This window comes from Peromyscus leucopus, chromosome 8b, assembly GCF_004664715.2.
Source record: "Peromyscus leucopus breed LL Stock chromosome 8b, UCI_PerLeu_2.1, whole genome shotgun sequence".
NCBI lineage: Eukaryota > Metazoa > Chordata > Mammalia > Rodentia > Cricetidae > Peromyscus > Peromyscus leucopus.
Window position 1 is genome coordinate 63951095 of NC_051086.1, and position 15026 is coordinate 63966120.

The 15026-nt window shown below is 41.7% G+C and overlaps 1 protein-coding gene across 1 annotated transcript in view; it reads left to right on the top strand.

Moving 5' to 3' along the window:
* The window catches only part of Psmd11 (proteasome 26S subunit, non-ATPase 11), a 39990-nt gene that overhangs the window by 13492 nt on the left and 11472 nt on the right, over positions 1-15026 (top strand). Inside the window, exons 4-6 of the mRNA XM_028866971.2 lie at positions 3822-3893; positions 4611-4668; positions 13475-13669. Of these exons, the coding sequence (XP_028722804.1) occupies positions 3822-3893; positions 4611-4668; positions 13475-13669 (325 nt within the window). The remainder of the gene's footprint in view (positions 1-3821; positions 3894-4610; positions 4669-13474; positions 13670-15026) is intronic.

Sequence of the window (15026 nt, forward strand, 5' to 3'; positions counted from 1 at the left end):
GGCTGTTTTTTTTTTTTTTTTTTTTTTTTTAAATGTATGGACATTTTGTGTATATATAACTCTGTGCACCAGGTACAGTGTCCTCAGAGGCCAGAAGAGGTTGTCAGTCCATGGGGACTGGAGTTAGACACTTGTGAGTTCCCATGTGGGTACTGGACGTTGAACCTGGGTCCTTTAGAAGAACAGATAGTCTCTTAATCACTGAGCTGTCTCTCCAGCCCCCTAGAGATGAGTTTGTTTAATGGATTTATGAGCATATCTCACTTTTCTTTTTGTCTAGGTGACTGAAAAGTTTTTGTTGTGGGAAATTGATGCAGTGTTTATTCTTGCTTCTTTAAACTCTTCTGGGTGATGTGAGAAGGTAGAAGGAAGGCGTAGACGGCTCACTGTTGTAGCGGTATTGAGGCCTGAGGCGAGTGCAAGTTTGAGAGTGTTGTGAAGAAAGCTTGTTAAAGAGCTTTTCATCAAGAATAGGAGGGAGGCTGACGAGATGGCTCATCGGGTAAAGGTGCTTGCTGCCAAAGCTGATGACCTGAGTTTGATCCTTGGTATCTACGTGGTGGAAGGAAACACTAAGTCACTCAGACCAAATAACTATGTAGCAAGCTCCATGACCTTTCAATTTTTGCCTGGGACCGGCACTGGTTTCATAATCATCATAGATAAAGCAAACCTTACAATCTGTCATTGAAAATAGATTTCAAATTCATTTGTAAAGGCAAACATTCTTGTTCTAGGAGAATGTCTGTAATGACCTTAACTGAAGTCTGGAGGTAGGGAAATATTGGTGAAATTATTAAGGCCACTCCACGTAGTTAAAAGGAGATTTATTTAATGGCGTAACTTACAAATGAAGGAATAGGTAGGTTGAGGGTTCTGGGAAAGACACAGCTGTAGTTTGGCGGTGTCCTCTGGAGAACTCTCCTCCATCCACCTCTAGCGTCCCAGCTCCCAGCAGCAAGAGCGTGTGGGCGCTGCACGTCCCAATCTCGGGTCTTCAGGCCCTCCCTTGGCCCCGCCTTCTGGGCGTGATAGTTACCAAAACCTCAATGGGGGTTGGAACTTCCAGACCAAAGCTGGAATGGCTAACCACTACAGGGAAATTTCTGGTCCTAGCAGCTGATACATGACCTTGTGAAAACCACTTAACATCTGGATTATCAGGGAAATGAAGAGTAGACTTGACTGCCTCTTTTGCTTAGTGATATTTCAGAGTGGTTTTTTATTTTCATTTTTTATGTGCATTGGTGTTTTGCCTTCATGTATGTATGTCTCTATAGGGTGTTGGATCCTCTGAAACTGGAGTCACAGCTGGTTCTGAGCTACCATGTGGGTGCTAGGAATTGAACCTGCGTCCTCCAGAAGAGCAGCTAGTACTCTCAACCACCAAGCCATCTCTCTAGCCCTTTGGATATTTATTGAAGTACTACATAGTATAGAGGAATGTACCAATTTCTTAGCATTAATTTTGTGAATTTGAAAAAGTACTCCACCTTAAAACTGATGGATATTTCTTAGCCTCACAAGTAATTTTCAACTTAATATTAATAAGTCATTAATAAAATGACTTAAGACATTTTCAAAAAAATATTTTCAGTTTGCCTGATCTGTAGCGTGAGTTCCAGAAAAGCCAGGTCTACAAGAGAAATCCTGTCTCAAAAAAACCAAACCAAACCACACACACACACTACACGTCACATAACTATATATATATATATATAGCGCGCGCGCGCGCGCGCACACACACACACACACACACACATATTCACTTCATCCATATCATGAATATATCTTGAGTTTGACTTTTCAGACCACCACACAAAACTCTTAAGGTTGTGATTGGCTTGCTTTTTGTTTAGTCTTTGTTCCATTTTACCATTGTTGGAAGTCAGTTGTGCTTAGCATTGGAAATTAGATAGCCACCAGGGGGCTTCAGTGAGGAGTTAGGAAGGTTTCACTGATCTCATCCTAGTGAATTGTCTTGATGTTATTTTTGTTTACTTAATGAGCTTGTCGATCCTGTCATGTTGGATTATTTCCCTTACAGCATATCTCAGGAGAACTTTGAATTTACATAAGAACCCATTGCATTAGCAGTTCTCCAGAAAGTTCAGTTTCTCATTTCATCACCTTATGTTCCGATTAGCAACCTTAATTTAAAAAAGAAAAAACTTACTGAAGTGATAAGAAACCTGCAGTTCTTCATGTGCGGTCTGTCAAAGCTAGAATGTTGTGGGTACCCAACGGCATGCGTTCTCTGATAGAGAATGCTACGTTTTGTGACTTTGTACATCTTATTACTGTTTGGGTGGCAGGCAGAACTGGGGATTCAGAGCTTTCTTAAATGTGTTAGGCCAACTCTATGCTTTCCCCTTTTACAGTATCTGTTTTTCCTGTATGAGTGATAATAAATTGGCTAGTTGTGCTTAATGAGAAAGAGCAAGTTAGATGTTTGGAGCCTTACGGCTAGCTGTTAGGAACAAGACTTTGTTGTTTTGTGGTTTGGTTCTTTTCTAGACAGGGTTTCTCTGTGTAACAGTTCTGTCGGTCCTGGAACTCTGTAGAACAGGCTGGCCTTAAACTCAGAGATTTGCCTGCCCCTTCCTTGAGTGCTGGGATTAAAGGTGTGTACCACCACTGCCTGGCAGGAACAAGCTTTCTTGTGCTTGGAATTTCACCTCTTTTTACTAGCATAGTCACAGTATTTTACCTTACTCTTTCCAACTATTCAGGGAGAGATTTGTACTTTATATTTTTGGTTGTGAGCCTAGCCTTTAACGGCTGAGCCATCTCTCCAGCCCGAGATTTGTACTTTAAAGATACATTCCAGGGCTATGTATTGAGTATTGAGGAATTCTGAATATCTACTAGGAAGGTAGAAGAGAAAGCTTTTTCTTTTTTTCTTTTTTTCCTCCCTGGAGCTGAGGACCGAACCCAGGGCCTTGTGCTTGCCCACTGAGCTAAATCCCCAACCCCATAGAAAGCTTTTTCTTTTTTCTTTTCTTTTTTTTTTTTTTTTTTTTTTTTGGTTTTTTGAGACAGGGTTTCTCTGTGTAGCTTTGCGCCTTTCCTGGGACTCACTTTGTAGCCCAGGCTGGCCTCGAACTCACAGAGATCCACCTGGCTCTGCCTCCCGAGTGCTGGGATTAAAGGCGTGCGCCACCACCGCCCGGCTAGAAAGCTTTTTCAAAAGAACACTTGTTTGTTTGTTTTGTTTTGTTCTTTTGAGACAGGGTCTCACTACATATCCCTGGCTGACGTGGAACTCACTGTGTAGACCAAATTGGCTAGCCTGGAACTCATAGGGATCTGCTTGCCTCTTCTTCCCAAGTGTTGGGACTGAAGGTGTATACCACTGTACTGGTCCTAATAATATAATTTTTAAGAACCAAGTTGATTCTTCATCCTAGTATAACCATATTAAATGTTGAAGTATGGTGGGCAAGCATATTACGGACCAGCTCTTAAAAAAATGTGGAGCTGGAGAGATGGCTCAGAGGTTAAGAGCACTGGCTTGTCTTCCAGAGGTCCTGAGTTCAATTCCCAGCACCCACATGGTGGCTCACAACCATCTTTAGTGGGGATCTGATGCATAAAGGCATACATTCTATCTAGAGTACTCGTGTACATAAAATAAATAAATGAATGAATGAATGAATGAATCTTAAAACTGTTGAGGTATGGTAGTAAACGTGCTGTGGACGGTAAATAGAGCAAACTGGGAATCTGAAAGGAGGGAATTAAAGCCTTTCCATTTCCAGTGTGTGGTTAATTGGAAGAAGTGTGTGGACATCAAGTTACGTATATTGTCTCTCTTGCAGGTCGAGCTATGTTTAGAGTGCATCGAATGGGCCAAATCAGAGAAAAGAACTTTCTTACGCCAAGCATTGGAGGTAGGTGCCCACCTCAGCACTGACTTCAGATTGTAGCCTTAGATAGATAAGATGTGAGGATGAGTACCACCCTGATGGAGGAAGCATCTTGAGGAGCTCTGTATCCCCCTGTCACCTGAAGATTGTTGATAGTGCTTTCACTTACGGGAATATCCCTGGTAGAAGTATTTATTTTTTTTAAAAATGATATCATCTTATTCTATAGCTCAGGATGGCTTCAGATATTTGGCAGACTTCTTGTCTCAGTCTCTTAAATTCTGGGATTATAGATGTTAGCCACTATGCCTGGGTCTAAATTTTTTTTTTTTTCCCTTCAAGACAGGGTTTCTCTTTGTAGCCCTGGCTGTCCTGGAACTCACTCTGTAGACCAGGCTGGCCTTGAACTCAGAAATCTGCTTACTTCTGCCTCCTGAATGCTGGGATCACAGGCATGTACCACCACGCCTGGCTAAATTTATCCTTTAAATTATTTTTATTTCTTCTTGAAGTTTTAAGGCACTTTTGCTGTTTGAGTATAGAAATAAGCAGCAGTGTGGTATAGTTAACAGTCATTTGGCCATAGTAAGAAATAGTACTGGGCGTAGTTGACTTATTCAACTTCATGTTCTCATCAGAACATGTATATTCAACAGTAATAGTTTGGTAACTGTCATTCTTTGATTTCTGTCTGTGGATTTCCCCCTGTTCCCTTCAAGCAATGCCTTTTCTCTTTCCTAGGCAAGGCTGGTGTCTTTGTATTTTGATACTAAGAGGTACCAGGAAGCATTGCATTTGGGTAAGTAAACTGGTAGAAATTAATAAGACATCTAAGCTAGCTAAATGATATTCCAGGCTTGGTTATTCTTACTGACTGTTAATAATCATATTTTACTTGTGTCTAAGAAGCATTTCAGGTAGTTTACATTCATAAAATTTGTCACGGTAAAGTTCTGTTTCAAAGTTCTGAAAAACTGGGGTGGAAGTTTGCTCAGTGCTAGCATTTACCTAGCATCACTGGGAATAAAGTTTTGGGCAGTCAGCTGGGGTTAGTCTTAAATTTACAGGACAGACATCAGTTTAAAGCTTTCAGTTTAGAACAGTAAAAGCCTTATCATTGAAATAGTAGCTGAAGTTTCTTTTTTTTCCTTTTTCTTTTTTTTTTTTTCAAGACAGGGTTTTTCTGTGTAGCTTTGCACCTTTCCTGGAACTCGCTCTATAGACCAGGCTGGCCTTGAACTCACAGAGATCTGCCTGCCTCTGCCTCCTGAGTGCTGGGATTAAAGGTGTGTGCCACCACCGCCCGGCAATTTCTTTTTTTTAGTTTCTTTATTTTATATATAATACCTTATTAAATTTCAGGTTTAATTTTTTTTGTAATGACTATATTTAATTTAATTTATTTATTTGGTTTTTCAAGATAAGGTTTCTCTGTGTAGCCCTGGCTGTCCTGGAACTCCCTTTGTAGACCAGACTGGCCTCAAACTCACAGAGATCTGCCTGCCTCAGCCTCCCCAGTGCTGGGATTACAAGCATGTGCCACCAGGCCTGGCTTATATTTTTTGTGAATATTTATTTATATTTAAGTGTATATGTCTGTGTGAACATTTCTACATCTGCACATACCTGTGGAGGTCAGAAGTATTAGATCCCTGGAGCTGGAGTTACAGGTGGTTCTGAGCTGCCTGATGTGGGTCCTGGGAACTGAACTTGGATCCTCTGGAAGAGCATTGCATATTCTTAACTGTTGAGCCATCTCTCTTCATCCCTCCTATATTACTATTTGTAGATACTTAAAATCTATTTTATTTCTATTACATATTTCTTTAGAGATAGCATGGTGTGCATGTGGAGGTCAGTGAACAACTGGAGTTGGTTCTCTTCTTCCAACTTTGGATCCTGGATTGAACTCAGGTTTGGTGACAGGCCATGAAGTCTTTTTTGAAATTTGAAAAATTGAGCTGGGTATAATGGATCATTCCTAACATCTTAGCAGGCAGGAAGATCAGCTCAAAGTCATCCTTGGTTATAGCTAGTTTAAGGCCACACGATATGAAACTTGGTAAAACCTCCACAAGTGGGGCTGGCTCAGTTGGTAAAATGCTTGCTGTGCGTGCACAGCTATTGATTCCCAGAATTCAAGTAAAAAGCCTGGGAGGCAGAGACAGAAGACTCCCCAAGGCTTACTAACCAGTCAGCCATCCTAACCTGTGAGCCAGCCCCATGTCTCATTGAATGACTCTGTCTCAAAAAAACAAGCCAGACAACTCCAGAGGAGTGCCTGAAATTAGTGGTGGCAAGTTGTATAGCTTAGTGAAATATTCTAAAACAAACAACCCACTGAGTTATAGAACTTTTGTTGTTGTTGGTTTTTGTTTTTTGTTTTAAGACAAGGTTTCTCTGTGTAGCCTTAGCTGTTCTTGGCTGTCTTGGAATTCATTTTGTAGACCAGGCTGGCTTTGAACTCACAGAAATCTCCCTGCCTCTACTTCCCAAGTACCACCACTGCCAGGCAGAATTATATAACTTTTATTTAATTATTTTTAAATTTATTTATTTATTTATTAAAGATTTATTTATTTATTATGTATACAGTGTTCTGCCTACATATATGCTTGCAGGCCAGAAGAAGGCACTAGATCTCATTATGAATGGTTGTGAGCCACCATGTGGTTGCTGGGAATTGAACTCAGATCCTCTGGAAGAGCAGTCAGTGAGTGCTCTTAACCGCTGAGCCATCTCTCCAGCCCCTATATAGCTTTTATAAGGTTAGTTTTGATGACTAGGGAGATAGCTTTCTCAGTAAAATGCTTGCCATGCCAACTTGAGGACCTGTGTTTGAACTCCAGAACACATGTAAAAAGCTAGGCGTGGTGACACACACTTCTGATCCCAGTGCTGGGGAGCAGAGACAGGACAATCTACAAGGAGGAAAGCGAGAGAATGGCCTCCCACAGGTTGGCCTGGCTTCCACATACATATTTTATACACAAACACACAAAAGTCAAGAAGTTAAGTGTTAATATTTTTGGGAGCTGGAGTGTTTCTCATTATTATTTTAATGTTTTTATTAGTATATATTGATTATGTATAGAGTTTGTCATGACATTGTCGTGAGGTATATGATATATGTCAGTTGTGTTCCCCTCCTCCTGTTACTCTTGTCCCTCTTCTACTCATGCTAATCTCTTTCCTTGTCCCAGCTAGCTTCCCTTCTCCTCTTAGGTTTTCTTGTTTTGTAATCGAGTGCTTTCCATTAAGGCTGCTGTTAGGATAATGGTGAGGGTTTGTTTACAGGACGATGAGCACCTCACCAGTAGGCACACCATTGAAGAAAATGTTTGTTTTTCCCTCATCAGTCATTAATTGCAGTTAAATCCTCCTTCTGTGATCTTTAAATAGCCTAGAAATTTTCCATTGCTTGCTTCTTTTAGATTTACTTTTATGCATATCAGTGTTTAGCCTGCATGTATGTATATATGTATGTATATATGTGTGCATGCCTATGGATGGTGTAAGTCACCATGTGTATACTGGAACTTCTGCAAGAACAGCAAGTGTTCTTAACCACTGAACCATCAATCCAGTTCCAATTTCCACCTCCTCTTTTTGAGACAGGTTCTCATAAGTTCAGGCTCCTCCTGCTTTGCCCACCCCCCTTTTGCTGGGATTACAGGCATGTGGTAACGTGCATGTCTCTACTTGCTCTTTATAATAAGATCCCATTTCCCTTATGATTTATTAAGTTAAAAATATTGGCAGTATTGAATGTTTATCCTGCAAAAATGTCAATTCCATTTATTTATTATTTTTTAAATTTATATATATATATATTTGGAGGCAGGGTTTCTCTGTGTGTACTGGCTGTCTTGGAACTTGCCTTGTAGACCAGGCTGGTGTGTTTTTAACAAAATCTCAATCATTGTATTTCATCAGTAAAGACTCGGGAGCCAGATCTTGGGTTGAAAGCCTGCTAGTTCAGAGAGGCAGGGGAAACACCCAGTTCACCTTTCCTCCTCTACTGTCATTCCGGAAAGAGACCAAAAGAATACCCCTCCCTTCTCCTTCCTATGTGTCTCTTTCTCCCTCCGTCCTTCAGACTCCCTCTTACTCTCTGTGATTTTTTTCTTGTTCACTTCCTGTCAGCTGGTTGCTTGCTCCGCCTCTTGACCTATGGTTGACTTTATTTAATCCTGTTTATAATATTTAAGCAGAAAGCTCTTGGATGAAAGGTGTGTGCTAGGGCTGAGCCACACCACAACCAGAAAACAGGTTTTTCCAGTAAATAACACAATCTCGGGGGTCACAGTGTGATCAAATATCTTGCAACAGACTGGCTTTGAACTCCACCTGCCTCTGCCTCCCAAACGCTGGGAATAAAGGTGTGTGCCATCTTGGCTGGCCTATCTATCTATCTATCTATCTATCTATCTATCTATCTATCTATCTATTTATTTATTTTTGAGATGGGTTTCTCTGTTTAGCCCTGACTGTCTTGGAACTTGCTCTGTAGCCCAGGCTGGCTTCAAACTCAAGAGTTCTGCCTGCTTCTGCCTCTCAAGTGCTAGAATTAAAGGCATGTGCCACCATGTCTGGCCAACAGGTTTTTAAGGAGATAGTAGTTTTTTTTTTTTTTAAGCTAGCTTTAGTGAGATATAATTCAGATTCATAACATATCTCTCTGTGTGTGTGTGTGTGTGTGTGTGTGTGTGTGTGTGTGTGTGTGTGTGTGTGTGTGTAAGTAAGTGCCAAAGATCAATCTTGGGTGTTGTTTCTCAGGATTGTATACTTTTTTTTTTTTCCTGGAGACAAGGTCTTGTGGAGCCCTAGCGGGCCTAAAACTTTTCTATGTAGAGTAGGTAGGCTGGCCTCAACTCAGAAGATCCACCTATGTCTCTGCCTCTGCCTCCTGAGTGTTAGAACTAAAGGTGTGTGGTCCCATACATGGCTTCATCTTGTTTTTGAGACAGGGACTTGGAGCTCATTGATTAGGTAGGGTACACTGGCTGACAGGTGAGCCCCTGGGGTCCTCCAGTCTCTGCCTCCCCAACACTGGGATTAGAAGTGTATGTCATCATGCCTCGATTTTTACATTGTTCTGGACCTGGGGGTTGAACTTAGGTTCTCAAGTTTGTGTGGCAAGCACTTTATGAATTGAGTTAGTCCCCAGCCCCCAAAATTTACCTTCCATAGTTATATAATTCAGCAGGTTTTTTTGTTTGTTTGTTTGTAAAAAGTATATTCACTAAGTTGTGCAATGACCACTACTAATTTCAGAACATTTCCATCACTTCAGAAAGAAGCCATCAGCTGTCTCTATTCATTAATTCTTCATTCCTCTCCTCATTTCCTAAACCCTGGACAACTAGTATTTGCTTTCTGTACAGATCTTTCTGTTTGGGGCAGTTCATATGAACGGAGTCATATAATAGGTGGTCATCTTTTGCTTGCATAATGTTCTCAGTATACACCCATGTTGTCACATGTGTCAGTTGCTAAGTAATTGTCCCATGGATGTAGTGTGTATGTGTTTTCCCATGAGTGTATATGCATATGTGTGGAGGCCAGAGGTGTCTTCCTCAGTCATTGTCCACCTTAGTTTTTAGACAAGGGGTCTCTCACCGAGTGTGGGTGTTCGTGGTTTTAGCTAGACTTGATGGCCACTGAATCCAAGGGATCCTTTTACTTCTCTCTTGCAGTAACCTTTTATTTGGGTGCTGGGGGTCTAAGCTTGTGTTAGTGTGGAAACTTTTACAACTGAGCAGTCTCCTCAGCCCGTGGCTGTAGCATATTCATCACTTGACAGACTTTTGTTCCCTTCCCTTTTTGTTACTAGAATACTGCTGTTTCCAATGAACCCGTTTTTATTTTGAATACTGGCCTCCAGGTGGGGTTACTAGGTCAACTGAGAGCTATAGTTTTTTGAAGAGCAACCAAGCTGTTTCCCAAGTGGCAGAAACATCCTCATCAAAACTATCTTTTGCCGGGCGGTGGTGGCGCACGCCTTTAATCCCAGCACTCGGGAGGCAGAGCCAGGTGGATCTCTGTGAGTTCGAGGCCAGCCTGGGCTACAAAGTGAGTCCCAGGAAAGGCGCAAAGCTACACAGAGAAACCCTGTCTCGAAAAACCAAAAAAAAACAAAACAAAAAAACCAAAAAACAAAAAACTATCTTTTATTATAGTTTTCTTTATGTATATAAAGTAGGATTTCCTTATGGTTTTGCATTTTTTAAAAGATGTATTTATTATGTATACAGTGTATCCCTGCAGGCCAGAAGAGGGCACCAGATCTCACTACAGATGGTTATGAGCCACCTGTGGTTGCTGGGAATTGAACTCAGAATCTCTGAAAGAACAGCCTGTGCTCCTTAACCTCTGAGCCATCTCTCCAGACCAGTTTTGCATTTTTTAAGTATATTTTATTTTATTTTTATGTGCATTTGTGTTTTTGCCATGGGTGTGGGGATCCCCTGAAACTGGAGTTACAGACTGGTGTGAGCTGCCATGTGGGTGCTGGGAATTGAACTCAGGTCCTCTGGAAGAAGAGTCAGTGCTCTTAACCCCTGAGCCATCTCTTCAGCCCCAGTTTTGCATTTCTTTAATGATAAATAATGTAGAGCATCTTTACATGAGAAGTATCTATTCAGATCATGTATGTGGCATCTGTGTGAGCAGATATGTGGCAGTCAGAAGACAGTCCAAGAAAGTCAGTTCTTTCCTGCCGTTTGGTTTCTGGGGGTTGAGCTCGGGTTGGCAGACTAGCAGGCAGGTGTATTTACCAGTTGAACCACCTTTTTTGTTTGTTTTTCAAGACAGGGTTTCTCTGTGTAGCATTGGCTATCCTGAAACTCGCTCTGTAGACCAGGCTGTTCTCGAACTCACAGAAATCCTCTTGCCTTTGTCTCCTGAGTGCTGGGATTACATACTGGGTGTACATACTACCACACCTAGCTACCAGTTGAATCATCTTGCTGGCCCTGTTTTTATTTTTTTATTTCTATCACTTAGCACTGGTAATTTACAAATATTTAGTCCTATCAGGATTGATTCTTCATAAATATTTTCCCCCATTCTTGTGAGTTATTTCTTCACTTTTTCAGATGTTCTCATTTTGTAGTTCAGACTGGTCTTAAAGTGTGTGTGTGGTGTGCATGTGTGTGGGTATATATGTGTTCACATGTGTATATGTATTTGTGCATGTGTGTGCGGGTTTGTGAACAAACACATGTATGTGAGGGGTGCAGAGTTTGACACTGGGAATCTTTCTCAATTGCTTTGCACCTTATATGCTGAGCAAGGGTCTCTCACTGAACCTGAGCTTTTGCATTCAGCTTTGGGAATTCCCTGTTTCTACCTACCAAGTCTGGTTATAGACGTGAACCAACGTGCCTGATGAATTTTTTTATTTTATTGATGGTATCCTTAAGTTTTGTGCCAGCAAATGGCCCAGCAGGTAGAGGTGCTTGCTTGCAGGCCTGAGGACCATGAGGTGGCAGGTGAGAACTGACTACCAGGAGTTGTCCTCTGACTCTCACATGCCTGCTGTGGCACGACTGGGCCTGGGCATGTGCATGCACATGTGTGCACAGTAAATAAAGTTCACTTAAATTTTAATAACATCCTATTTATTCATTCCATTTTCTTTTGTTGCTTATCTTTTTTTAAAATTTGTTTATTATGTATACAAGTATTCCACCTGCATGCATGCAGGCAGGCCAGAAAGAGGGCACCACATCTAACTACAGATGGTTGTGAGCTACCAAGTGGTTGCTGGGAATTGAACTCAGGACCGCTGTAAGAGCAGCCACTGCTCTTAACCTCTGAGCCATCTCTCCAGCCCCTTGTTGCTTATCTTATTGGTACAAAATTAATATAAACTCTCCAGTTGTCTGTCTTTCTTTTTGAGACAAGGTCATACTATGTAGTTTTGGGTGGCCTGAACTTAGAGATCTTCCTGCTTCTGCTTTCCCAGTGCTAGGATTAAAACCACTACAAGGCTCTGTTTTAGAGGTTTTATAGTTGTAGTTCGTTCGTTCCTTCCTTCCTTCCTTCCTTCCTTTCTTCCTCCCTTCCTTCCTTCCTATTTTGATATAAGATCTCACTATGTAGCCTGTGTTGGTCTGGAATTAATTATATAACCCAGTCTGGCCTCATGCTCATATTCCTGTTTCAGCCTCCTAAGCGTTACAGTCACAGGCACGCATCATAGTTTTAGTTCTTATATTTAGGCCTTTCATCCATATGACGTTAATTTTTATGCATGGTGTATAAATGATCTGTTAGTCTCTTCTGAGATGGAGAAATCAAGTGTATTTGGAGTATATTGGCATATATAAAACTCTTTCCTCCCCCATGAGCCCTTGTACCCTGATTTCTTTCTCTTTTAGCTGGTTGAGGCAGTTTCTCCCTGTGTAGCCCAGTCAGGCCTTAACCTTCTTACCATTCTGTCAGAGCGCTTCAGGTTCTGGGATTACAGCCATGCCTTCCACATACCTGCTTCCAGTGCTTCTCACACACTTACAGTCCTTTGAGTGCTGGATGGGGAGAGTCAGTGGATAGGACACTTAGCTACAGTGTTGTGGTTAGAATAAGAGCTTCAGCGATATGTAGTTTTCTTTTGAAAGTACATTAGAGGAAAATTTAGTTCTTGTGTGGGCTGTAAAGGTAACCTGTATGAGTTTCGGAGCATTTCTTTATTACTGCTGTTATGAGTGGAGAGTGAGATTTTATGGTATTATCATGTTAAGATTAAGGCTAACAAGGGAATCTAGACAAAATGCCAGCTACAATGCACGTTGTTACAGAAGGACCATTGGAGGCTTGTTAGCTTCTAGCTTAGGTGAGAAAATGGGAGCCCCAGGTTCAGGAAGAGACCTTGCCTCAAAGAAATCTGCAGGAAGTGGTAGAGGAGGACACCTGATGTCCTCTTTTGTCTCTGTGTACAGAGACCTACCTGTACATACATGTGCATATAGTCACAAAGACATACAATCACAAATTTAAAACCTTTCTTTTTTTTTTAAATAAGAAAATCACGTGTATGAATGCTTGTCTGCATGTATATATATATATATGTACCACATATGTTTGCATGGTGCCCAGTTGTCCAAAGGAGGGCATTGGATCCCCTGGAACTGGAGCTACAGATGGTTGTGAACCATCATGTAGGTCCTGGTATTTGAATCAGGTTGTCTGCCAGAGCAACCAGTGTTCTCAACCTCTGAACCATCTCTCCAGCCCGAAATAAACCTTCTTTAGGGAAAAAAGAGGCTGGAGTGGCAGCTCACTCACACACACCTTTTGTCTAGCTTGGTCTTCATAGTGAGTTCCAGGCCATCCAGAGCTGTATAGTAAGTCACTATCTTAAAAGAAAACAAGGAGGAATGCCAGGCGGTGATGGTGCATGCCTTTAACTCCAGCACTCAGGAGGCAGAGGCAGGTGGATCTCTGAGTTTGAGGCCAGCCTGGTCTATGGAGCAAGTTCCAGGAAAGGTGCAAAGCTACACTTTTGAGAAACCCTGTCTCAATTCCCCCGCCCCCCAGAAAATGGTGATGGTGGTAATAAGGCTAACAAACAGATATATGTATATTTTCTCCTTTTCCAGGTTCTCAGCTGCTGCGGGAGTTGAAAAAGATGGATGATAAAGCCCTCTTGGTGGAAGTACAGCTTTTAGAAAGCAAAACATACCATGCTTTGAGTAATCTGCCGAAAGCCCGAGCTGCCTTAACCTCTGCTCGAACCACAGCCAATGCCATCTACTGCCCCCCTAAATTGCAGGCTACCTTGGACATGCAGTCAGGTAAGAGGCATAAGGGTGAGTAGAATGCATTTCCTTAGCCCTTGCCTTATCTTATGGGTGAAAGGAATGGGGTGGGTGGGGTGGGGCGGGGCTGAAGCTGGGAAACAATTGGCTGATTTAACAAACTAGAAGGCCACTTTTCTAACCAGCTTCTTCCTATTAACTGCCTTAAATAATGAAGAACCTAGTTATCAGTGCAACCTGGCTGTCCGAGCCATACCTTAGGGGGTCTCACTTAATTTATCTTAGTCACTTACTAAGAATGGTAGCATTTGTCTTCCAGACTGGCCTACCTTATGTGTGTTTACCAAATCTAGTCTCTTGGAGACTTTTGGAAGCTCGTAGGATTTTTTTGAATGGGCCTCATGTCAGGACTGTTGGAAGATAATCTTAATTTCAGATGTTCTGTCTTTACACTTGAACCTTGTGTGCAAATGCCAATGCATCCTTCTGGATCCAGTTTAGCTGTCTCTTCTGCAGACTTCCTTTGTTCATTCTTTGTTTTTTACACAGGGTCTCATTGTGTAGCTCTGGAACCAGGTTGGCCCTCAACTCACAGGCTCACCTCTGCTGCCTCCCCTGTTTTTGCTTTTGAACTAACTTACCAAAATATAATTTTAAAATTTTTTTAAAGATTTATTTTTATTTTACATGAATGGGTGTTTTGCCTGCATGTATGTGTGTGTACTTCATATGTGCCTGGTGGTCAAAGAGGCCAGAAGGGGGTTCCTGGAACTGAGGTTACAGATGGTTGTGAGTCACCATGTGGGTGCTGGGAACTGAATCCAGGTTCTCTGCAAGAACAGGTGCTCTCTCCAGTTCCCCAAAATCTGATCTTTTGTACACACTATCATACTAAGATCCATAGGAGCCTTGTCTGTATATTTTCTGCTTGGCACATGGAAGGCTCCTTTTAATGTTGATGTTGAATGACTAGGTTTTTGCTTTTAAAAGTAAACATGGCTGAGCAGTTAGGAGTGCATTGGGCAGCCTGTAATTCCAGCTCTAGGGAATTTGATATTGTCTTTTGGCCTTTCTGGGCATCTGCACAAACACTCAGATACATAAATAAATGAAAAAATAAATATGAAAAAAAAAGTAAACATATGCCAACAATAATACTTCTCTTGCTAATGTTTTCAAGAAAACAGCATATTTGTTTTTGGGGCTTTGTTTTCTCTTCCCTTCCTCCCTCCCTCCCTCCCTCCCTCCCTCCCTTCCTCCCTCCCTCCCTCCTTCCCTCCCTCTCTCTCTTCCTTTTTAAAGATAATGTCCTGCATTATGGCTTTGAACTTGGAATTCTTCCTCAGCCTCCTGAGTGCTGGGGTTATAAGCATGTAACCCTATGGTACCCTGG